Source organism: Metopolophium dirhodum, chromosome 2 (assembly GCF_019925205.1).
Source record: "Metopolophium dirhodum isolate CAU chromosome 2, ASM1992520v1, whole genome shotgun sequence".
In the NCBI taxonomy this organism is placed as follows: domain Eukaryota; kingdom Metazoa; phylum Arthropoda; class Insecta; order Hemiptera; family Aphididae; genus Metopolophium; species Metopolophium dirhodum.
Window position 1 is genome coordinate 9534816 of NC_083561.1, and position 25983 is coordinate 9560798.

Genomic DNA, 25983 nt, shown 5'->3' on the forward strand with positions numbered 1-25983 from the left:
CTATCGGGCATCGGCTTATCGCTTATCTCCGCATGTCACCAGCAGCTGCAGCTGCTGAATAACAATCATGAGCTAAGATAATTCTTTAATTCTTTTACGGTTTTACTCGATTAACGCATAAAGTAACAAAGCGTGGATGTATCGTACACCCTTTATTTTAACTTGCTACATAAACCTAACTACCAGTTTGTTACATTGTTTTGTCTTTTGTAGTAATACAGGTAATTGTTATCCCGTTTCCGTGCCGGGGGTCAACTGTCAATTTTCATAATTACTTATAACCAAATCCACATTAAATATGTTATTAACTATAAGCAAGTTGACCTGCAAAATAAAACCACTTCTGAATTATGTGAGTATCGCAACTACAAAGAAATTGTTAAGCATGTCATTCACATAACAGTAATTATTAATTATTGCTATTGGCTATTCCAGTGGCATACACAAAATTTCAACAGGAAGTGTTTTATTAAAAAATTTTAGATATTGAAATATTTTTCAAATTGTATTTATTTTTAAATAACTACGTATAGTATAAAAATACGTAAGGGGGAGGGGGTGAAATGTCCAATCCCCTGCCTGCGTGTGTATGCCACTGGGCTGTGAACCCTTTTCAATTTCATTATTTAACCAAACATTTCAGTTTTGAATTTTAAATACTATATTATATAATATCCATATTATGGACTTGTATAGTTGTAATATTAACATTTTAAAGCAACACAAAAAATCTAAAATATCCCTCGTCTATTTAAACTAATAGTTATCATTACATTGAAAGAAAGTTATTTATATAAAAATTGTTTTTGAATTATACCTTTTTAAAACATTTCCTAGTAGGTATTAACTACTGATAAGTATTTTTATTTTTTTAGTTGATTTATAAATGTTAGTACACAATTTAAATATAAGGCTAAGGCACGTATCTTATTGTCTTACTCACCTCGGTCCAAGTTGGCAGGGACGTAATTTAGAGTGAAATTACGGGGTACCAAGCAGTGGCGTCATTTCAGTTTTCATTAGAGGGGGGCAAAGGTTTAGACCGGCCCGAATGGGTAAAAAAAAAACCGCAAAAATATTAATAGTTTATTAAGATATCTTCTTTTTTTTATTTTTGAAAATCTATTAACAGCATTATCTATAAATCAATTTTACCTGATTCATTATAAGTATATAAGTATATATTATATAATATATATATATCTTATATAAGTATATGATATACTTACAAATTAATATTATCTTAAATTATAATATATTTTTTTTTTATTGCTTGCTTACCGGCTGAAGTTTTGTCTGTTTATTAACATGCTAGAAATTATTTTCGATACTTTTCGAGCAGTTTGCGGTAATTTTATATTTTTAGTCGCACCCCTTAACCACCCATCTATTTTTTTTAGATCATATTTTTCCCAAATTAAAAGATTAATATAAACATGCGTCACGAAAAAAATTAATTTTAAATTAGGTACTCAACTAAATTAACACAATACGCAGAATAGTTGAATCATACACGACTATCGCAAGTTATGAAGTCCGTGATCAATGATAAATAATAAGAGCGTCAATCGGTTGTTGTTTTTAGAATTTGTAATCATTTTAGATTTTAGAAATTAAACTATACGAGATTATGATACTAACTGTTCATTTTCCTTCACAAAACACACTCACACAAACAAACATACATAAATACATACATACAATGTGTACGTCCCCGCATACGTCTAAATATATTCGAACTATCAATTAGTAAAAATGTATCATTGTGACAATAATTTCTTAGTACATACTATAATATTTTCTGAAAATATTATAAAATTCCCAGACAGCAAATGTTTGACTAAAAATATTATTATAACATTATTATAGGCACGTTTTTGCACTAATAAAATATAATAATGGTAAAACGGCAACAACTGGACACCGGCCCATAGGGCTGCTTTTAAAATCAGACAGGGGCAAATGCCCACCTTGCCCCCCCCCAAATGACGCCACTGGTACCAAGCATGTTGGTATATTTAATTAAATTGTACTTGCCGCTTGGGTGTGATATCAGTTAATATATTTCTAAAAATTAAAAATCAAGAAAGTTTACATGCCGATCCCTGACTTGGCAAGCGTTTTTGTTTTATGAACTAGCTTTAATTAGCTGTATGTATTGTTAGTATTTTACTATTTTTAATTTTTTTTTTTACTAAATTCCGTTACAAATTTTACCCCGTCTGATTAGTTGACTTATCTGTAATAAAAACTACTGTTTGTTTCAAAAATAATAATACAATTGTTATGTAAACAATTTACAATCAAATTATACCTGTATTAACATTTTTGGCCATTATAATGCTCTACAAGTGTTAACAAACCAGATATTTTTATTTTTTTTATTTAAGTTTTTTAAACTACTGAACATTTAGAACTTCTAAAAATTTTGCCCAATTTTGGTGTTGTATCATTAAATTTGGACTGGTTTAGGAGTAAGTTGGACAACAGAAGGCAAATGATTCGAATAAATGGAACTACCGGGGATGAAATGTTTATAAATTGCGGTGATCCTCAAGGTAGTGTTTTGGGTCCAATTCTATTTATCCTATATATAGACAGTATTTGTAGTTTAGATATTGAAGGGCTTTATCGTCGCATATCTCCTCTTCTCAGGGGCCTACTTTTCGATGATTTGATGATACATTTTTGTGACAATAATAATTTGTGCAATGGTAAATTATGTAAAACATTATGTACTCTCAAGTACACGTTATTTGGGTTTAACTATTGATCACAAATAAGGATATCTTAATAAAGTATATCTTAATTTGTGCTATTGATGAACCCATGAGGTGGAATCTGCATGTGAATAACTTATTATTGCGTCTTCGTATCTTGAGTTATAGCTTTTATAAGTTACGCAATGTTGTACTAATGCAAGTAATTCATACAGTATATTTACTATTTATTACTATACCAATCAATAATACAATATGGACTGTTAATTTGGGGAGGTCTCTTAGCTGATGCACTAAAACCACTATTAATACACCAAAAATAAATAGTTTGTATATGTTTACATAAATCTTATCTCGAAGGTTTGACTATTACAAATTTCAAATTATTTAATGTACTACTAGTGGATTTATTACTGAGAAACCTTCTGATTTGTGTAACTACTAATTGCTGGTGAGGGTGGACAGAATTTAACAAATTAAAGTAACATTAACCAATGCATTGTGACAACATAAAACATTTAAATAATTTTTACTTATGCAAAATAAGTGTTTGTGTAGAAAAAACATCTATGCATATATATAGTATTATAAAATCAATTTATCTATATTCTATGTTCCTTAGTTCGATCATAATTTGTCACAAATAGAAAAAAACAGATAGTTATTGAAAGTTTTATTTATTCATTTATAAATATTATTTCAGAGAGTTTATTCTAAGAAAATAGATGAAATACTACCAAAAAATTTATTAGAAGATATCTATACAGCATCACAACAAAAGCAACTGGGTGTAATTTATGATAAAAGGCCATTTAAAATTACACTAGAGAAAGACAAAAAGTATAATTGGTGTTCTTGCGGTATGAGTCGACAACAGGTATGCACGGATTTATGTATAAACTTAAATTATAATAACATACTGTAAAATTCTTATTAAAATTATTATTAAGAAAAAAAATATATTTTGTATTTAATATTTAATTTTAGCCGTTTTGTGATGGTACTCATAAAAATCAAAAACTTCGAATAACAATGAAACCAGTTAGAGTTCAAGTAGCTGAAACCAAAGAATATTGGCTATGCAATTGTAAACAAACATCTCATCGACCATTTTGTGATGGCACACATAGACAACAACACATACAAGATGCAATTAAGAAATATTAATTACTGGTTGCTTAATATTTTTTGTATATTTTATAAGATATAGTTTCTTTTGTTTTGGGCACATATTTTCAAGTGGAAAAAACATAGTTTTTGAAAGAATTGTTTTAAAAAAAATTGTGCTATTCTAACACTATTTGTTTGTTTTTTTTTTCAATGTATTTTTATCTTAACTCTTAAGGTAACTATAAAATAATAGTGATTTAACTTTTGGCCACACAATAAGTTATAATAATATAAAAACAAAATTATAGCAATTAATTAAACTCTAAAAAAGATGTAAAAAATAAAGTACGTTCATTTCAAACCTGTAGTAATATATAGTGTTTAAAGCAAGCGTTGCCGTATACAAAACTAGCGTTAAATAATAATACTTAGCACACTATATATATATTGTTTGTTTCAAAATGGAAGAAATTTAAAATTATAATTTATTCAATGGCTTTTGATAAAAACTCAATAAAACGTTTGCCATATTGTTCTGGATCGCATGTTGATATGCCATCCACATTTGATCCATGCTTTAATGTTTTAGCTGCTTTGGCTGCCTGCTTTTTTACGCCATAATGTGTAAGTACATCAATCAATGCAATGAAATAAATTTCTCGTACAGGTGCACCTAAATTGTATTAAATAAATGAAGTAATGATTATTTACTGTTTAGTCGCAATAACAAAAAAAATATCACTTATAAATTTACCTTCACTACTTGGTATGGCATATATATCGAGATCAGGTATTATAGCGGCTGCATCATACTGACATAGACTTGTATCACGGGCTAATAAACTATGCGGTGAATCTGGAGGTGTATTTGCCCAAGTCACTGTATTCCCAGCACCCTCACTGTCTTCAGCATCTTCGTCTTCTTCTTCTGCATTAACATCTCCAGTCCCACTAGCAATTGCCTCTTCCCTTTCACGTTCTGCGCGAGTACAATCATGTATGCCTAGCAACAGGCTATAGTCCATCAAATGTAAACCTGTCAAAAACTGGAATGCAAGAGTTATAGGTTGTACAATAGTGGACATTTATAACATTAATATGACACTCACATCAACATCTGCTCCTAATGTTTCTAATAACTTATCTTTTGCTTCATCTCCAATATATATTTTTGTACGCTCTTTGACAAAATCATTGTCTTTGTATGTTGGTAAGTCTTTTTCCTTCTCCTTATCTGAAGCTTCTCTATCTACTGTGGAACCTTTGAGATCAAATTTTCTAAAAATAAAAATACATTTTTAAGCGTTAATATTTACATTATTATAAATTTAATTATTTCATATTAAAAAAGTAAAATAAACATAAATTAAAAAAATAAGAATTGGTTCAGAAACCAGAACTTGAATACTTGTCTATCAACTTAAAATGAGATAGTAATGTATTTTTAATAAAAATAGAGTTATTTTGAATATAATTTAGTTAGCTTAATTTTTACTTTAGCCTCCCAAAAGTGTTGTGATCAATGAAAAATAAAAAAAAAATAATTACCAATGACAAAGTCAATAGATAATCTGGTGAAAATTGATTAAGAAAATGCTTGTGATCAAAAATCACATAGTACATCCAATCATGATTGGTTATTGTCAAATATTACTAAAACTTTTGAGGCTTATAAGCACTCTTCTCATCATAAACTAATAAAAAATAGGATAAGAATGAGTACACTAAAATATTGTTTCTTAGATTTAGAAGTATTTAATACTGTAGCCTTTCTGATTAGGAAATACTCAATTTACAAAGATATACCTATATTATGTGATATTTAACCCATATAATACTAGACATCAAAAATTAAAACTCAAGATATACCAATGCTATCGGACTTTCAAACAATGCAACTATTTATATTATTAATTATTATTATGTATTTAATAAATTGGTTATAAAAAATGGTTTTATGAATTGCGTCTAAAGTACTTAATACTAAATAATAAATATTAAATACCAATGGGTCATACACTCCATGCTATTATTTGATATTATGTTAACATTTAAGCTAAAACCCTTTAAAATGTCAGCTAAAGCTGCTATGATTACAGACCAGAACCATAAACTGTTTTTATTTTATATAGTGCACACATGAATTACACATAAAAACATTGAATTTTAACAAAACAGATGTCTACCTTTACTGCGTAAAAATGAATTTAAATGTTTAATGATTAATTGTATTAATATATTATAGTATTATTGAATTAATTAATGTCATTCTATACTAATAAGTGGCACACCAATAAGGGAGAAGGGGAAACAGGTCTAAATTACCCCTCTCCAATAAAAATGTAAATTATTGAAATTGGATAATGGCTGATTAGATACAATGGACAAATAACTTGGTTAAAAGAAATTTAAAATTTGTTAAAAACACAAATTTAAATTAATATTTATAACATCCAATAACAATAATATTTTATAGGTAAGACATTTGATAATAAATAATAATTATTTGTACGATGTTATTAAAATAATTAATGCAGAAGTAAATATAGAATTATTATTTTACTTATTTAAAGATGCTATTCAAATAAAATAAGTTATACTTATGTGTGGCCAAATGATTGCTAAACACATTTCTCATGGCTACGACATAATGTTCATCACCGTCAACAGTCAAGCGATACATTCCCAAGTATTGAGGAAGAAGAGTTTTTCCATGTCTCTCTACTACATACTAAAAACAAAGTTTAAATTAAACCATAATATAATGTATCCATTAATTACTTACAGGATGATAGTGTTTTAAAAATGAGTGCATTCTTTCAACTTCTTCACTTGTTAATGTTTTAATGATGAATAGTTTATCATACGAATAATAAAATCCTGCATTACTTTTGCCTGTGGCATCTGCTGAAACGGGTTGTGATCTGAAAGGAAAAAAGAAATACAAAATACTTCATAAATTTGAATATATAGATTGAACCAGATGTGTCATATCAGTTTTTGAATTTTTTGGTGCCAAAATGTTTGCAGATATTTTAAAATTTCAACAACAAAGGAATACTATTTATTTATTAATATATATTAACACTGACTCATTATTGGATTTAAGACACATATTGGTACTTTCATTTTATTTTTAGCAGGCCTAAAAACCCCAAACAAATGACACACCTGGATTAAACCTTCAAATTAATACATTTTATTGTTAAATAAACTGAAAAAGGTTATTAGTAAATTAAATTAGGTTAGGCACATATTTTAATTTTCAACTATAAAAATTAGTAATTATTTACTTATTAATCAAAGTAAATGCATTAGCACAACAAATAATTGCCTATTAAGATGTGAGTAGTATTTACTGATACAGTAGTAGTAGATCAACAATAAAAAGATAATTATTATCATAAAAAATAAGGAAAAATTATAGAAAATGTTAGATACTTTAAAAGAGTTTTCCTGAATTTCAATGAAATACAACTTTATACAATTTTACTGCATTTAAGTAGTAAAAAAAATACAAAATATATTCTTTAGCATAGCACAATAACTGTTATTCAGCCTTTAATTTTTTTATTAACATCATAAGGAGAAATACAGGTATTTACATCAATTTCAGGAAGAGCTCAAATTAAATATTTTTAACTATCCAATACATAAAGGAACACACTTTGTTAGTCCTCATTCGTATACCTTCTTTTAATTTCAGAATAATTAACTTTCAATTTCTTAGGCTTATAGTTAGCTGTTTCCATATGTAAATTAGGAGTAGTCAAGGATCTCCTGTTGTACATCATAATAGATTTGCTTTGACTTTTGCGACAACAGTAGCTGCTTTCCTCAGAGAACCTTATTATTGTGCCAAAAACAATTTCATTATAGAAAAATGTGTAACAATGAAAATAGAAAATGAAATGTCACAGATATGGAGAATTGAATATCAAATAGTAAATACTTTATATTTATAGACTAACACAATTTAATATATATAATATATATGCATAACAATTATGTTCATTATTGATTTTAAATATTTTACATAAATATACAAATATACACCGTTAAAAGTATCATCTAAACTGGGGATAAAGTAATGAATAAACTCACTATATTTTCTGTGATCTCATATTGATTAAGGAATTGTATACTTTTGAAGCATAACATCAAAACCAAACTATCATTCATATAAATTAAATACATTATATTTATTCAACAAATAATAACAATAATTACCTTAGTGAATAAATAATTAAACATTTTAAACTACTTATCATAAATGATTACCTTGTCATTGACTCTTTGTAATCCAAATCATCAATACCAAAACGTTCCCTCAGATTACGAAACACCAATGGACAGTATTCTTTGATTTTAAAATGACTAGGCATATTCTCCCTTTAAATAAATAAAAACATGATTTAGGTATATCAAAAAATTATATTTAAGATACGAATAAATACTAACTTGTTAAACAAATGGTTGTCGACTTTGACTTTAGAATACGCTCGAAAATCATCAGGAAGTAGCATCACTGGTATTGTTACATGGCTCAATTCATTAATCTATAAAATTTAAATTAATGATTTAAACAGATACTTACATTAATTTTTATAATTATCAATTAAACCCAATATTATTAATAATATTATGTAAGTAAATAATGTAAATATAAAAGTAATAAAAAAGTTATAATTGTAATTACAGCTAGGGGCGATTTGTAATGGGATGTAGACATGTTATACATACAAGCAGTGGCATGGTTAACAATTATAAACAATGATGTACAGCAGCGGTTCCTAACCTTTTTAGTTGTGTGGACCACCAATTATGTAAAAACAACTTTTAGACCTTACCTAATATACAGGTATAAAATAAAAACACACATAAATAAGACGATAGAAAAAATATAGACGTTTATAAAATCATATAAAAATCTCGATGTTATGCCGATTAAAATTTGTTGACCATTGGTGTAGACTCGACCAGCGTCCAGAGCCCAGTACCACATTGCCAGCCCAAGGGTTGGGAAAAGCTGATGTATACCATACATATCATTACCTACCCACACTTAATCCTCTTAATATAATATAGGTATAATAGATATAATTATTATAAAACTGTAAATATTTACAATAATGTATCCAACCACTTCGCCCCTCACAAAAAAAAAAAATGTTGGTGTCATAAAACCCTGTTTGCCATGCCACTGTATCTGTATAAGATAATTAAATAAACTTTTGAGTTTTTTTTTCTAGCTGTAAATGAAATTTATTTTCATAGATTTTTGTCAACAATATCAAGTACATACTAAATAGGCATTTAGGTAGATCCTTTCTATACTCTTTTCACATTAAGAAGGAACCTCGCGGGCGACCAGTTTTCATCGGACAGGTGTCAGGCAACACCTGTTTGTCAACCCCACCGATCAACCATGTGTAAATTAAGCCATGCTCCTGCGCACAAATCGGCTGCCGAGGTTCCTTCTTAATGCGAATGGAGTATAGGTAGGCATTAATTTTAATGTTTTCATATACATCATACTTTTTTCTTGTATTATTGATTATTATTAAATTACAAGACATTTACCTATTACTTATATATTTTATTAAATTTATTTTGAATTTAAACTGATACTGAAACTACAGTTATTGAACATTAAGTAGGCATTAATTTAAAACACCCAAAACATAAAAACGATCACAATTACCTATAGATTATTTTTAATAACTACTTATAAGATTTTTAATTGTAGTTGGAATAGTAATAATAAATATAGTATACAGGCAATTCTGCTAACTGAAATTAATGAGGAATCACAAGTTATAAATTATAATAAATGCTAAATTAATTTATCAGCCTTGATGTTTTATGCTCAAACTAGTGTAATTCCAAAATGAATGTCGTAGAAAAATATAGGTTGATAAAAATATAACAGTCTAGTAAGGCTGAAAGAATTGTTTGATTGTGTTGTATATTTGTTTTTAATTAATGCTTATTGCTTCTAATGGAAATTCTGATTTCAATTATTTATCATTAGTCCATTAAATGTTTGACTACAAAATAATATTATGGTTTTTGTTTATTATTTTCTATTCTAGGGCTATATCTCCTAGACATTTTTAAGTATCTTATACTCCTACTATAGTACAATTATATTATACAATACAATAAAATGTATCAAGTCATTTATATTTAAGTTGATAAAAAAACATATAATTTACAATAGCTTAAAAAAAACTTCAAATTGAATATGATAAATAATAATATAATATTAAATCAAAAATATATTTGGATTATTTTTGTATGGGTTTGTTACATGATACATCAAAAGTAGAAAAGCTTTCTAACTTTCAACATATGCATGTAAATCAATAACAAACATAATTAGCCCAAAATATATTATCAAAAATATAATATAATAAAGCTATTAGTAGTATAAACCTATTCACCATCCAATGGTACAGACTTATATATAAATATTTTTGAAAAAATTAGTTGTTTATTATAATTTAACACAGTGAAAATAGAAAATTTTAAGTTATAATAAATAAAGTTTGTACTTGTTTCCAACTGCAAAATGTCCTCATATTATACCTCTTAATTTTAGATAAACAATACAACATTATAGATCTATACATAATAATATATTAATATATCCCTTAATATATTATTATATAGAATATAGTGTTATAATCATACTGTTTTGAATGTTCATACATTTTTTAATAACTATTTGAATAAATAGTAATTGAAATAGACGTACTATTTGTAAACATATACACCTTTATAATATTATTATACCTAGGTAATACTTAATATAATAATATCCTAAACATTTTGTTGTTAAATATTAATATTTAATAATGGTATTGTTCCTACTAATATAAAGTATTTGTTACATAAAATAAAATACCTAATATAAGTAATGATAACTATAATAAACAATGTAAGGCAATAACCTATAGGCTATAGAAAGGTATTGTAATTTGTAAATAATTATCATAGTTTTACTTCATGTAAAAAGATTTTTTTAAATAATAATTTGTGAGTATTGACCAAATACAATACTGTACATATTTGCATACTACTATGATATTCTTATTATGAATAATTATTTAAATTTTTGCATAGAAGGTAATAACAAAAAAAACTATGTATTTTAAAGGTTTACAATTCCTAGTTAATAATCGAACACATAATTTTAAAGACAATTAAAATAGATTGCACTTGTGTATCATTATAATATTATATAAAGTCATAAAGTAAAAGTTAGGTTATAATCTATACGTGATTTGAGGTATAAAATACAGAGAAGAAAGAGAGAAAGTTTACATTCAATTTATAATTATATTATAATTTACAAGTAAGTATAATATTAATATATGAGAATATAAGACAAGTCTCTTATTCAATATCTACCTATTTAAATGATTTAATGACAAATTAAAATGGGAAAAGCAGGTGTACCTTGTCATTGAGTAAGTCACTGTAAGTTTATGTTGAATTGGAATTTAATGATAAATTGTTATACAATATATTGTTATAAATGCATACGAACATTATAAAATGTTGTTTTTACTACTACAAAAAGTTTCTGTAGACAGAAAAAATATATATCATTGTAAAATCAACCAATACATTCATCGCTCCACTCAAAATCTAAAAATATTTTTTCAGTTAGACGATTAAGTTCAATGATGAGCATGAATAATATTAGAAGGTTGGACTTTAGTTATCTAACTATTCAGTAATCATCTTTATTTATATTTAATTACTTTGCCATAATCTTTTTGTTTTTAGATGTATAATGTATTACTCATTAGCCAATACACATTACTGATTAGCAAATAGCAATTTCATTATTCTAAAAGGGTGATAGGTATTCGTATTCCATGCATAAAATATTAAAAGCTAAAAAGATGAAGTAATAATCGTCTACATGACAACATAATTCATTCCCAAAAGAAAAGTATCCTGGCTATATCCATAGTTTTATATAGATACTAAATAAAAAACATTTAAGTACAACTAAGACAGTATAATCTGGAGCAGGTTGACCAGACCACATAGATTCTATAATTTTAAATTCAAAAATGTATAACTGTTCAGTTTATTTTACATAAACATTGGTTTTTAATGGGTTGGGACTTTGGGAGTCTTGAATGATTAGTCTCCTTAACTCCCTTTTAATGTCACCAATGACTATACTTTGATCAAACTATACAACTAAATTGTTTTTTATAAAAGACAAAATTATAGGTATATATAGGCTCATATTTGACTAATGTTTTTAAATTAATTAATAAAATATCACACATAGTAATACAAAAGTAATCTATATTAATTATTTATTAACTCAAATTGTTAGATATATGATAGACCAATCATCTTTTTTTTAAATTGTTTAGGTACCTACCTATATTTAATATGCCTATTTTGTACTGTTAGTATATACCTATACTCTGTCTCAAAAGAGAATAATCAGACGGTCATCCAATATTCTCGCCATTGTTCATATCAACTACTTGGTGTTAGCGTGATTACTTGGTTCTCAACACACCAATCAAATCATGTGATGCCCGGAAAGTGATTGTTCTCTTTTGAGACAGAGTATACTTCAAAATATATTTTTATTTTCATTGAGAATACAAAATATCTATATGGCTATAATATAATATAACCTACTAAAATTGTATAAAATGTTCTAATACCTACAAATAAAAAGTAACATGGAAATTACATTAATTTTAATGAACTCAAAATAGACTATTTTTCTATAATTAAATAAATGTTGAAGTACCGAACTGAATAATCTACACAATATAAAGATTGTATTTACAATGTTTTTACTAATTGTTGTAATGTTTGTTAATAAATATAATTAAAAAATAAACTTAATATACAAATAAAAATGATAAGTAATGTTAATAGATATAATTATAACATATAGACAAATTAAATCAATATGAATAATCATACACTTATTTATTATTATCTAGAAAGACAAATGTCAAATACTAAAATAACTATGATTAAACTGTTTTTGATATGAACATAATACAGTTTTCACTTTATTTTAATTTGTTCAATTGAAAATCCTTGAAAATATTTTAAATAGCTTCCTCCTTTCCCTCATTAATGTTATTCTTTGATTCGACTACATGCCTAACAATATATCTTGTGCACTTCATAATAGTAAAAAATTAGGTGGGATGGAACCTACTTGACTACATTTTTCAAGACCCACAATATTTAAGAAAAATTCAGAAATAAATATAAATTTGCACCTATAGAATAAATATAAAAACCGTCAGAAAAAATGGGAGGTTACCCAATAATAATATTACTACAACAAAACGGATATTATTATAGTTATTAGTTAAAATGTATACATACAGTATGATTCACACCCCACATGAGAACTGACAGCAGCGGCTCATTGGCACGGAACAACTTAACCTTCTGTCTCTTCACTCCAATGTGTTTCTTCTTCAGCTTGCTGAGTCCACCTTGTACTACGCTCATAGTTATTCCGAATTATTACGGCAGATGAATATTAACAGAGCTTGGATTGTAAGCGTTGAATGTCAAGTACTAGAAATCGGGACAAAATGTGACGGATCCCAAGTTGCTCGTACTAACTAGTAGACATCTCAACGTCACGATTATACTGCATATAAATGTTAAAGGTCCGCATTAGAAGACTTTCATTTGAATTGATCGATAGTTTTCTGTTTTAAATGATCTGTTAACTATTACGTTGTGCGATAGAAAAATGTTAACACTTAACAATAATAATTTAAGCACTAAACACTAAACAGCTAAATTACAGTTCTACACGACGGCCGCCAGGCGACAGTCATTACTTTATCAATTAATTATCATAATGAAACCGTGGATCAATAAACATCAAATTCCTTTTCTTCATGAAAACAGCGATAACGCTTATCTCATATGTGGTTGTATTGATAATACGCCTTGGTCCATGGCACGACGGACCACGGTCTTAGATTAAGATATCTTCACAGACTATATGAACTTTCATATCACAGACTTCTATACTAGACAGTTAGTATAGAAGTCTGTGTTTCATATATTCTGTGATATCTTAGTCCGTGGTCTATCATAGCAGGCTGATAGCGGACTTGTTATAACTTATCATTGCAGATAATATTATCCATAATCCATTCTACCATGCATTCTACAATCTACAGGAAGTTGTAGTGTTGTACACGGTTCTACGCTGATGATTACTGACTTGTCTGTGTCAACTATTAATTTAATAATGTATTAATGTCTTATTTACTTATTTAATTTGACGTTACTCACGTTAGTATTTATAGTACACGGTGTTCGTGAATATGACGACATTAAGAGAACTGAATATGAAACATAAGGGAATTATGAAAAAAAATATTAGACCGAGATGTACTATTACAGACCCTTATGAAAAATTTTGGTAATATTTACTAATATTTACTACCTATATAAAAGCTATAAAATGGTTTATATAACAATGATAAAAAACTTTCTTACTGATAGTTTTAGTTATTTGCACTATCTATCCCATATATATGTTAAATAATATCATTAGGTACAATTTGGGTTAAAATGACAACCATCTGTAGATCTACAACTGTGTAATCATATAAACATTAGTATTTAATAAAATATTTTCTCATATTACAGGCCACTTTTAGATTTAGAAAAATCTCAATTACTGGTCGATGAGATGGAAAAGTGAGTATCCAACTTTCATATTTTTGGTATTAACTAAATAGGTATAGTCTTAATTCAACATATTATTATGGCTACAAAATATAAAAATTTTTAATTTAACTTTAAAAAGTTTAATCCAATTAAAAATAATTTTTGTAAGTTTTAACCATATAGTTAGCTAGTTATTATACATATATTTTTTTGAATGATATTGTTTAATTTACCTACTGATTAATAAATTGTACTAAACTTAATCATACAACTCGTGTAATGTTTATCGACCCTAGTTTAATAGTTTATTTATAGCTTTATTTTTTTCAGAACTATATCTAAAGAAAATGGTAAATTAAAAGTAAATTGGTTTACTATAAAGAAATTACCATTGGATATACGAAAATGTGAAATTAAAATTCTTTCAAATACACATAAGAATAATATAAGTCATGATTTAAAAACACAAAGGTAAGGCATTTATAAGGTTTTGATTATAAAACCTAGCAATAAATAAAAAAATATTTATAAACATGTATTTCTGTACTTGCAGATCGGTTTTGAAAATGGGTATCAATGAAGTTAGTAGATGTGTTGAAAAAGATCAAATAGCTTGTTGTTTGATAGCAGAAGATGTAGCAAACTGCATGATTGCAAAGCATTTGCTTTTTATGACTGCTGCAAAAAAAATACCAGTCCTAATTCTTCCAGATATGCATTGTATTACAAAACGTATTATAGGTTTTTCTTCTGCAGTGTTAGGATTGAAGGTATGTTCTATTTATACAAGTATGAAGTAGTTAATTTATAGTTGTAATATAAAATTATTTTTATTTTTTAGAGTGATGTAATAAATAGAACAGACATTTCTTTGCATAATCTCTATCAAACTATTATTAAATTGTCAAATAAATTTAAAAATCCATACATTAAACAAATCGGTATGAGAGAAATGAAATCAATAGAAATCCCCTCAAGAGTAAATGTTAATATTGACAATTATTTACTTAAAAAGCCACGTGAAGGTAGGGCTTTTGTACCAGAAGAAACATCAAATATACAGTCATTAAATGACATATCATTTATACCAATTGAAAAAATGGTAGTTGAAAAACAACAATATTTTGAACTCGAAGAAAAACTATTTGAAATACCAATAACTACTGATTTATTTAGTATAGATACTAAACCAACAAGCATTGAGGATATAGGTGAATCTGTGGAACGCAAAACCAAAGAATTTAGAGGGCCTTTAGTGAGATATCATGGATTAAAAATTAAAAAAATTAAACCCAACCCCAAAAGAAAGCCCAAAGAGAAAGAAAACAGTTGATACAAACATAAAAAAAGATAACAATTAACATTATTATTGTCAATTTAAGTTGTTTAATATAAAAACAAATAAATACATAAATAAATTAAACTAAATATTGTACAACATGCATTTTATTCATATTCAATTCAAATTAGATCTTCAATTAATTGGGCTACATTTTTTGAAACATAAACACCATGTATAGAGCTGAAAAAAAAAGAATCATACAGAACAAATAATTTACATGTATTTTAACTACCAATGAAGCTTACTTGCAACTTCCCATTCAGATTTTGATAGTGTGCCAACACTTTCCTGTTTATTTTCATTTAAAAACTGTTTGGCTTTATCATAATCTTCTTCTGTTCCCATTAGTTCAACTCCTTCTCGGGGAGGATATACCTAAAAATAGAATTACATTTTAAAATGTAAATAAAAAAAGGTTTGTATTTATAATCATATACAACTAGCTGATCCTGCACGGCATTACCTGTGGTTAATTGAATAATGCCAGTGGATTTACGCTGTCTTAAACTCCATTAAATGTAAATAAAACATTTTTAATACAGTAATTTGGGTGGTTTTCACAAAGTATATAATAGTTATTTTTTTTAATTTAAAATAAAATATCTTATTATTGAAAAAAATTTAGATATGACCAAGCCCCAATCATAACAAATATTTAAGATTAATACTTGAATTACAATATAATTAAAAATATAGACAAGATGAAGGTGTGCGGCATATCTTTGTATTTAAATTATTAAAATTTTCAATAAATGAAAAAATATTTGTTGTTGATTTATAACTTAATATGCTTAAAATCTTCAAACGTGCAAAATCATAAAAATTTTGTACAATATGCAACATAAATGTTTGTATTTTGATTGTATGTATAACAAATTTGTATCGAATCAGTTTTTGTAGCTTCCTAAGAAATATTTCAAATACAAGTTTCTGAGCCTGGATATAAAACGTGATAAATAATAAATATAAGAAACATAAGTATTAATCAAAAGTTCTATCAAAATAATACAATATCAGCTTACATCCAGTTATAATTAGTAATTACATGATATAGGTAAGTCATAATTTAATAACCAATATTAGGAATATTGATTGATTTTTATATCTACTTATGTTTAATGTTTATAATATATTATGTTATTTACTTATGAAATTTAAATACTAAAATTATAATCAAATAAGTACCTCCAATGCTGTTATACGGCTTAAGAAATTTACATCTAAATTTGAATGTTTTTCAAAATACTCGGCAAATGTCATTTTCATTTTTAGTTCCAATCCATAACTTTTTGCTAACCTATTTGAAAAATAATTAAAAAAATAAATAACAATAAATTAGAAAATGAACTGACTTTTCTAAAGCAGGAAAATAAACTAGGAACTCTGGGCAGTCGACAACTCCTTCTAAATGAAAATTATATTTTGCACCAAATATTGGGAATGGTTTATCAATGTCGCACAAAAAATCAATATTATAGATACTGTTTCCAAATTGTTTTTCACCACATTCTTTTTGGCGTCTTCTAAATTAATTAAATACAAATTAATATCATATTACAATTTGTGAATTTAAATTTTTATTAATATATACAATTATATTAAGTTGACTATAAAATATGACTTAGGCATTTAATATAAGCCTGATAACGCCAAGACTGTCTTTTTATTAAGTGCTTTCCTCTACTCAAACTAATCTTTTGTTCCTAAAATATATGTTCACACATCTACTTTCCCACCCTGGTTTACTTGTGAACTCAAGAACCAAGTGTTGTTCAAAGCTTGCACTCATGCACAATTTAAATCTTCTCAGTTGGTATCTGAATATCATTTATATTTCTTTAGTACCCTATTTAACTCTAAATAACATAAGGTACTGTAACTATGTGACCCATAATGAGTCATCTTTATTATGTAATCCTTGTTCTTTGGAGCCTTGCTCACTCATTATGTACCTCGTTCTAATTATTTTGATGCCGCAAACCTCTTCTCAAAAATTTTTTCTTCCAGCCTACTATTTTGATCTGCTTTGCAATGTTCATTTTCCGATCATTGATGTTTACCACAGGCTTTATATTTTTTGCAATTTTATTTCCGAGGATACTGCTGATAGTATCCAAAGTGGTTTTTTGTAAAAATGTTAAAACATTTTAGCAGAGCCTTTATGATTACAGGAACTACTATTTAGGCATTCGATTAATTCTACTACCTTTCCTTTCGTCCTAAAACTTGGACCAATTCTGATGTCTGGTGATCCTGTAGATGTAAAAAATTACCATCTTATTACTATTATACCACACTTATTTATGACACTTGAGCTTCTTTCAATTAATCATATTATTTTGGTGAGTGAGCATCAAAGTTTTATGCAGAACAAGGATTTCTTGAATATTGTTCTTCAATTTAATTTATTCTTAAATATAAGTCCTACGCTGTACTTAATCCATATCTGGGTAAGAACGATATTCAAACATTTGGTAGCTAGGGAAGAATTTTTGGCATTCTTAATATATCCAGTACTCAATTATGACTTTCTGTTGCCATAATTAATCCTATTAAGTATACATATTCTGTTAATAATGTCCCTTTGAAAATTGCGTGTAACTTAAGTTTAACTAAGCTAGACTTAAGCTTTACTCTGTGTCCAACTAAGTATCTGTTGTAAACCATTACACTTTGTGTATTCATTATTCATGTATCAACTGAATTCTAGTTAAGTATTGTTTCACTTAACGTTTTATTTTATTCCTTAGTTTACACTGTTCATAAGGACCCTTTCACCACTACTGTCCAAAGAAAACTATAAAATTCCTTTGTCGTGATGTAAATAATCTTTGTATGTCTTTTTAGAGCATTACTTCCTTGATATGTTTTACAGATTGTATACACTTATTCCATTTCTAAACAACCTTCTTTCCTCTAATACCGGGTCTACGCAATTTGATTTTTGTATTGTTTCTGTTTTTAAAAACAATTTAGATTATCTCGTCTGTGTAGGAAAAACAGATTTTCATTTCTTTACTTATCTAATCCTGTATGGCCCCAGCATAAGGCTGACTGTCCTGAATTACTATTTTGTGTCCCCTCTCTTTCAATGTCCTGTCCTGCCGTACTTGTTCCTTTATCTCATTCCATATTACTTTTCTTAACTCTCCGATTATCTAATGCATACGGCAAGTACGGAATCTTATTTTTCTTTTCTATATAAGCCAGCCTATGTTCTGTATCACTATAATTTATACAAATATTGATGTACTGTCGTCTTGTAATGGGTTCAACCCATATGTAAAGTAAAAAAGAAATAAATAAATACATTTTATACAACTAGTTTTAAGTAATATTTTTAAAATTAACTAATTTGAATTAATAATACTTACACTATTTCTCTGGCATTAGGTATAGTACCTATAAATATTCCACCACTCACCAGATTTTCTGATACATTTTTTAGCATACATTCAGCTTGTTGTATACTTTCAAAGCAGTAGTGAAATGCAAATTGACAACTTACCAAATGTAATTTCATACATGAGTCTTTAAATAATGTATTTATATTTACCTAAAAATGGGTACAATGGTTTCTTTAATAATATAAATTATGTATAATTAGAAAATAGGTTTAAAATTTGAATGTAGGAAACAAAAAGTATAAATTACTCTAGTGCAGTCTGCGACAATAAATTGAGCATCAAATAAGTATCTGTTTCTTGCTTTCATCTCTTCATATCTGGAATGACAATTTGATATTGATCCTGGAGAAATATCAACAGCTACTAGATATTCCATACAACTTGAATTTCTCCATTTATTTAAATCGCCACCTTTCCCACAGGCAAAATCTAATACATGCATTTTTCCATCATGAATTCTGCTGTCTCTAAGCATTGTTACTGCTTCCTCTAAACAATAATAACTGAATATTAAAAAGCTCAATAAATGAAAACAAAACAAAACATTTTACTTACGAATAAGAGTTGATTTAACCCAATTGTTGAAATTGCGTAAATACAAGATACGAGATGCATTTCTTGCTGATAAGTTATTTTCTCCATTGTCATAGTGACGAGCAATAGTTGCAGACAACAGTTCTTGAGGTTCTGTGACTTCTGACATGGTATGCAGGTTACTAACATATATAACAACAGACACACAGGTTAAAAGTTAGTACAAAAATATTGCAAGACATTTCAACCATTAAAAATAGTTATCAATAAATAAATTAATTATTACATGTAATGACTATTGAACAAGTAGATTTACAGTTTCAAAAATTTCCAATAAAAATTGAGTTGTTACTTGTAACTATATATTATATACCTATAAAAAAAAGCTATATAAGTATCAGTCAAAAAAAGTCTTAAAAATAGTCTTCAATACTGAATACTCAAATAAACAAAATATTTTATAATATTATATTATTAATAATGGCGAATGGCATTAGTTGATTTAAATTGTAAATAATAAATATTTATTATAATATCTAGTATCTACAGTACTCAAAAGATATCAAGTTGGTTATAGCCATTGAACTATATGATAACTATATCAAATAGTTCAATGGTTATAGGGTAACCTCCGTATAACCACAGATTATATGAAAATAATTTATATTTCATATAATCTGTATAACCATAGAACAATAACCACTCTTATCATTTTTCGGACGACTGCCAGACTGCGGCGCCCGCAACCTCTACACTCATAATATCTGCACACGGACGTATACTGATAAAAGATGCGCTGCACAGTAAGTTATCCAATCGGCATTCGGGAATCATCATTCATCAATACTCAATAGTCCATTTCGTTCTTCGGATCTTTTTTAACTGTCGAAGTTGGAAGTTTCAAGTAAATTTCAAACGTAAGTTATCACTATTTACATTGTAAGTTTCATATAGTTTATAAGTCTATGGTGAGTTCTGAACTGTTCTCATAATACAAGTAATAGTGTGTTGGTAAAGATTGACTTTCTTACTGTTTACAGGGCTACACAATTTTAGGGATAATTTGTATCCACCAATTATTTTTAAAAAAAAATCTTATATTCATTTAAAACAAATATATATAAACCGTTATGGCAATGATAAACAATTTTTTCCACACATTTTTGTCAAGAACTGAAGAAACTACCTAAGTTTTGGTTAGACATTTTCAAATTTTACCTAACATGGCTATGTCTTATTTATATAGATCGAAATATGGTTATTAATTATTTATTAATTTTCAAAAGTTAATATTTCCAATAATACAATATTTTGTTGTTATTTTATAATCTATTTATAACCTACCTAATATAATATATTTACTCATTTGTTTTTTGCAATGATATAGAAGTATAGAACAAAATATATCAATAGATGTACCTACTACCTATATACAATTATTTATAATTGATAGTTAATATTTATATAGTAACCGTGTTTCAAATATTTTTAGTACATAAAAATGATTTATTTTGTTAAGACTTTCGGCTAGGTATATCATATTGTCAGGACCGGCTCAAGCGAAAATAGTGAACTAGGCAAAATCAAATTTTGCCGCCCTTAACAATAGAATATTATCAGTATTTTGAAAATGTCGCCCTCTTACTATAGTGCAGCTTAATTGCAGCCCTAGGCGTGGGCCTATGTCGCCTACCCCTTGAGCCGGGCCTGCATATTGTTTAAAACATGTACAATTTGTTTTAAGATTTTATATAATTTTACATTTTAATATTGATTTCTTTGTTGGTTTAAAAATGTTGGTTTTTAGAACTTAAGCAAATATTTTAGTTTTAAATGTTCTTGAATATTTAATATTTTTTTTAGGAAAATACCATCAAGATTTAAATCATGTCTGTAGTTCTTGAAACTACTATTGGGGATTTAACAATAGATTTGTTTACAAAAGAAAGACCTCACTGTAAGTACCTAATCATTGTTTGTAGAGTAAATGTATGTTTTCTTCATTTATCTGCTACTAGCTCAATTATTATCTTCTTACCATACAAAAACCCACCATTTACATAAATTAAATGTAGTAAACTTCTCAGATTACTGAAGAATTACTACTTTTTGATCATTTCTTAAAATAACAATTTAATTTACCTAAAACAATACTATCCTTCTTATATTATTTTTATTAAAGTACCTACTTATTTGATATGTATTATTTGGATTTAAGTTTTGTTATGAAGTATATTAATTTATAAATTGTAACCATTACAGCCTGCAAAAACTTTCTGAAGCTATGTAAATTAAAATATTACAACTTTTGTCTCTTTCATCATGTTCAATCAAATTTTGTGGCTCAAACAGGCGATCCAACAGGTACTGGATCTGGAGGACAATCAGTATATGGGTAAATTAAAAAAAAAGTTTTATTGGATTACCTATTTATATTCAACATTTTAATTGTATTTTATTTCAATTTAGAATTTTATCAGGAAAAGATGCAAGATACTATGAAGGAGAAAAAAAAACCAAAAATTAAACATGATCGGCCTGGACTTGTTTCAATGGTTAATTGTGGTGATAATTTGTATGTTGAAGGTTTTCAAATTTGTTTGATCAAATTAATTGTTTTAATAATTTGTTTTATTTAATAGAATTGGATCACAATTCTTTATAACTTTAGGTGAAGATACAACTTGTTCATTAGATGAACATATTGTTTTTGGTGAAATAGCTGAAGGTCATGATGTATTATTAAAATTAAATGAGACAATTTGTGATGCTACACATCGACCATATCAGGATATAAGGTTTGAACTTTTTATTAGTATATAATATATATGTTACATTTAAAGTAAGATAGTAAGATAGGTATTGACTATATTACGCAAAAGTTGCAAATTAAAATAATTTATCTGTTGATATCAATGAGCATAACTACCTTTTACAAAATATATGATAATAAATTATGCACAAACTTATAACAACAGTTGTCCTTTTGTTTGAATAAAAACTATCGTAATATAAAAAGTAATAGAATATATATATTTTGTATATATATATCAATAAACCAAGTTACCTACATAAGAAAAAATTAATAATCTAAACGGAAGATAAAATATAAAATATAATAATAAATAGAAATGACAATACAATATTAGTATATCACTTATATTTTTTTTTACTAAGTTTTTATGAATTATGATGATACGATATACATTAACTCAAAGTTTAATCTTGAAAACGCTGCAGTAAAATATATATTGATTTATATTATATACTTGCTTTAATTTGATAAATACTTAAATAATTTAATTGTATGTATTATGTAATACAAATTTATAAAAAGTAGCTTGAATACTACACATATTTAATTTAACTTAAAAGAAAAAATAATAAGTATTATTTATTTAATTAATAGATGCTTTTATCCTAAAAATAAAATATTTTACAATGTAATTAATATTAATTTATTAATTCTCTAATAGCATTATGATCCAATACTCTTTCATTTTATATTTAATCCTTATTAATCAAAACTTTTTTTCTTATGATAGAATCACACATACAGTCATCTTGGAAGATCCATATTCTGATCCTGACGGTTTAATTGTACCTGGTCAATCTCCTGAGCCACCATTAGAAGTACTTCAGGTAATTTTTATTATAAATGTATTAGTATATAATATTAGTACAAATATATTTGTATAGAGTGATAGAATTGGAGCAGATGAAGACATCACTGAAGATATAGATATTGGAGAATTAGAAGAAAAACGACAAGAAAAAGAAGCTCTAGCTCGTGCTACCATTCTTGAAATAGTTGGAGATTTACCTTCTGCTGATATTGCACCTCCTGAAAATGTTTTATTCGTGTGTAAGCTAAATCCAGTAACCAGTGATGATGATTTACAAATAATATTTAGCAGATTTGGTAAAATTGTAAGGTAAATATTTTGATATCAATTATAATTGTATAACTTGCAAGCCATTTGAAATTAAATATTGAAAACAATTAAAATGCCTGAAAATATTCTAATATTAAATAAGATACAGACAATTCATTTTACCCTAGTAATTTCTCAACTCTGTTGTTTTCTATAAAATTTACAATCCTGTTTTATTTTTGATTTCTTTCTGGCATTCATACTAAAAAGGGTTTATTGTTTTTTTTTTTTTTAATTCCATCCTGCTTGTATCACTTAATCACTCAATGTTTCATCTAAATGCAATACTAATTAACATTACTTTATGAGGATATCAGCGCACTATTTGTTTTCTCTCTCTAACCCACTCGCAGCATAGACAGAACGCATTTACGCAGAAACATTTTTTCTATGTTTGTAAGTAATTTTAGAGTAATATCACCCATTACAAAAAAGATAGAGAATAATATTTTTGAGGGAACGACATATCGATTTGTCTTAATATTGTCTCAAAACAATTTAAACATAATTTAAATTTACAACATTCTTTTGTTTATTTTGAAAGTCAAATAATAATGAAATATAAAATTGATATGTCATTCCCTCAAAAATATTATTCTTTATCTTTTTTTTAATGGGTGATTTTACTCTAAGATTATTTAAATAAATTAAATCATATTGCATATGAGTCTGCAATGAAGTACAACATTGTATGTCTTTGTTGTCTTTGCTATCATAAGTATTAAGTAGCACATACCTATGTAATATTTATATGGCAATTGATAAAAAAAAAAATATAAAGACTCGGTATACAATTAGTAAGCCAGCCGGCAGCGATCGCCAACTTTGGTTGCTATGGTTACGTTACATCTCTTGGTATGGTAACTGGGGTTGCTATGGTTACAGTTGTTGCTATGGAAACATCAGTTGCTATGGTAACGGTGGTTACGGAGTTTGAATCTCGTATGATAAAAATTATATTTTTTCGTAAAGTAACATTTTTTTGTAACAACGTATTTCGATTCTATGTGCCAAAGCAGACATAAAATGATTCTGCGTTAATATGTTTTGTCTATATTGCGTGTGGACCAGGGAGAGAAAATAAATGGTGCGCTGACATCCTCTTAAGATGGATACATTTTATATTCAGAGAATATAACTGGTCGTAAGCTTTATCCGAGTACCCAATAAAATTAAGTATTTAGTAGTTTATATGCATAAATATCTAATACATTGTGTAGTATATTTGTTTATTTGCATTTAAACTAAAATAATAAAATAACTGCCCATTTTTATTTATTCAAAATTACTTAAACGAATTATTACATACATGATATTATACAATACCAATAAATTTATATTATATATAATTATATGGATAAAATATGGAGAGTTAATTATACCTATTTCTGATGACCATGTATATTACTTTGTTACAGTTGTGAAGTTATTAGAGATAAAAAGTCTGAGAATTCTCTACAATATGCTTTTGTTGAATTTGATAATCAAAAATCATGTGAAGACGCTTATCTGAAAATGGACAATGTACTAATTGACGATCGCCGAATTCATGTAGATTTCAGCCAAAGTGTATCAAAAATTAAATGGTTAGGCAAAGGACGAGGAGTAAAATACACTGATAAAGATGACGAAGGAAAAAATATTAGTGATAAATATTCTAAATACAGAAATAAGAAAAGAGATAGTTACGACTCAAGAAATAATTACATTAAAAATAAAACGTCAATTCATGAATCAAAACGTCATAGAAATGATGATAAAAACTATAGATATCGAGAAAGTGAAAAAGAGGAAAGAGTACCTTATAACAAATATTGGAAAAATGAAAAAGATGAATACAGAAGACGTGAAAAGGATGATAAAATGAAAAAAAATTACAGAAATGAAGGAGATAGGAAAAATCATAGAAACGAAAGAGATGGAAAAAATGAAAAGGACGACAAAAATAAAAGAAGTAATAGAGATGATAGAGATAAAAGAAGTGATAGAGGCGACCGAACCAAAAGAAGTGATAGACATGATAGGGATAGTCGTAGATAAGTTAGTAGGTAATGGGAAATTAATAAAACAGTTGAGAATGACAAATTAACCAATTATGTATTTATATATATTGACAGAAGACTATTAAGCTTATAAATTAATTAGAAAATGTATACATTAATATATTGTAATTGTTGCATTTTTATTAAAAGTAAATACATTGGTACTTGTACCAAATATTGAAAACC

At 26.9% G+C, this 25983-nt stretch overlaps 5 protein-coding genes across 6 annotated transcripts; 3 read left to right on the plus strand and 2 right to left on the minus strand.

Annotated features, from left to right (window-relative positions):
* The first annotated feature begins 84 nt into the window (after positions 1–84).
* On the plus strand, positions 85–4020 carry LOC132937962 (CDGSH iron-sulfur domain-containing protein 3, mitochondrial). The gene is made up of 3 exons (XM_061004603.1): positions 85–352; positions 3424–3597; positions 3708–4020. Exons 1-3 carry the CDS (start codon positions 299–301, stop codon positions 3885–3887), a joined length of 408 nt encoding a protein of 135 aa, XP_060860586.1. The 5' UTR covers positions 85–298; the 3' UTR covers positions 3888–4020.
* On the minus strand, positions 3638–13692 carry LOC132937959 (phosphatidylinositol 5-phosphate 4-kinase type-2 alpha). 2 transcript variants are annotated; one of them, XM_061004598.1, is made up of 9 exons: positions 13224–13692; positions 8292–8389; positions 8112–8222; positions 7521–7676; positions 6616–6754; positions 6431–6561; positions 4940–5108; positions 4585–4876; positions 3638–4503 (listed from the first exon to the last, which is right to left on the minus strand). In XM_061004598.1, exons 1-9 carry the CDS (start codon positions 13350–13352, stop codon positions 4316–4318), a joined length of 1413 nt encoding a protein of 470 aa, XP_060860581.1. In that variant the 5' UTR covers positions 13353–13692; the 3' UTR covers positions 3638–4315. The 2 variants fall into 2 exon arrangements, with proteins under 2 accessions (XP_060860581.1, XP_060860582.1); XM_061004599.1 differs by lacking the exon at positions 7521–7676 and having other exon boundaries at positions 13224–13691.
* A 207-nt stretch (positions 13693–13899) lies between these two features.
* LOC132937961 (uncharacterized) lies at positions 13900–15975 on the plus strand. The gene is made up of 5 exons (XM_061004602.1): positions 13900–14286; positions 14517–14567; positions 14868–15008; positions 15091–15307; positions 15379–15975. The coding sequence occupies exons 1-5, from the start codon at positions 14189–14191 to the stop codon at positions 15868–15870; spliced, it is 999 nt and encodes a 332-aa protein (XP_060860585.1). The 5' UTR covers positions 13900–14188; the 3' UTR covers positions 15871–15975.
* Positions 15879–19989, minus strand: LOC132937960 (mRNA cap guanine-N7 methyltransferase). The gene is made up of 7 exons (XM_061004601.1): positions 19842–19989; positions 19534–19775; positions 19254–19435; positions 17232–17402; positions 17065–17176; positions 16125–16254; positions 15879–16059 (listed from the first exon to the last, which is right to left on the minus strand). Exons 1-7 carry the CDS (start codon positions 19987–19989, stop codon positions 16025–16027), a joined length of 1020 nt encoding a protein of 339 aa, XP_060860584.1. The 3' UTR covers positions 15879–16024.
* A 483-nt stretch (positions 19990–20472) lies between these two features.
* Positions 20473–25983, plus strand: LOC132937958 (peptidyl-prolyl cis-trans isomerase sig-7-like). Its single transcript, XM_061004597.1, is given in 9 exon segments — positions 20473–20737; positions 21684–21777; positions 22083–22215; positions 22290–22329; positions 22331–22395; positions 22463–22618; positions 23366–23462; positions 23520–23755; positions 25174–25983. Coding segments are annotated over 8 exon segments (1419 nt in total). The 5' UTR covers positions 20473–20737; positions 21684–21707; the 3' UTR covers positions 25796–25983.

What these genes read in the sequence shown, in the direction of transcription:
- LOC132937959 (XM_061004598.1), bottom strand. Translation starts at nt 13,352, where the DNA reads ATGAGCGTAGTACAAGGTGGACTCAGCAAGCTGAAGAAGAAACACATT. An exon ending in TGTGGGGTGTGAATCATACT is followed by an intron (nt 8,390 to 13,223) that starts GTATGTATACAT and finishes TAAATTTTATAG; the next exon opens with ATTAATGAATTGAGCCATGT. An exon ending in TGCCATACCAAGTAGTGAAG is followed by an intron (nt 4,504 to 4,584) that starts GTAAATTTATAA and finishes AATACAATTTAG; the next exon opens with GTGCACCTGTACGAGAAATT.
- LOC132937960 (XM_061004601.1), bottom strand. Translation starts at nt 19,989, where the DNA reads ATGTCAGAAGTCACAGAACCTCAAGAACTGTTGTCTGCAACTATTGCT. An exon ending in TTGTCGCAGACTGCACTAGA is followed by an intron (nt 19,436 to 19,533) that starts GTAATTTATACT and finishes ACCCATTTTTAG; the next exon opens with GTAAATATAAATACATTATT. An exon ending in TATTTTCCTGCTTTAGAAAA is followed by an intron (nt 17,177 to 17,231) that starts GTCAGTTCATTT and finishes TTTTTCAAATAG; the next exon opens with GTTAGCAAAAAGTTATGGAT.
- LOC132937961 (XM_061004602.1), top strand. Translation starts at nt 14,189, where the DNA reads ATGACGACATTAAGAGAACTGAATATGAAACATAAGGGAATTATGAAA. An exon ending in CTGGTCGATGAGATGGAAAA is followed by an intron (nt 14,568 to 14,867) that starts GTGAGTATCCAA and finishes TATTTTTTTCAG; the next exon opens with AACTATATCTAAAGAAAATG. An exon ending in CTGCAGTGTTAGGATTGAAG is followed by an intron (nt 15,308 to 15,378) that starts GTATGTTCTATT and finishes TTTATTTTTTAG; the next exon opens with AGTGATGTAATAAATAGAAC.
- LOC132937962 (XM_061004603.1), top strand. Translation starts at nt 299, where the DNA reads ATGTTATTAACTATAAGCAAGTTGACCTGCAAAATAAAACCACTTCTG. An exon ending in TAAAACCACTTCTGAATTAT is followed by an intron (nt 353 to 3,423) that starts GTGAGTATCGCA and finishes ATATTATTTCAG; the next exon opens with AGAGTTTATTCTAAGAAAAT. An exon ending in GCGGTATGAGTCGACAACAG is followed by an intron (nt 3,598 to 3,707) that starts GTATGCACGGAT and finishes ATTTAATTTTAG; the next exon opens with CCGTTTTGTGATGGTACTCA.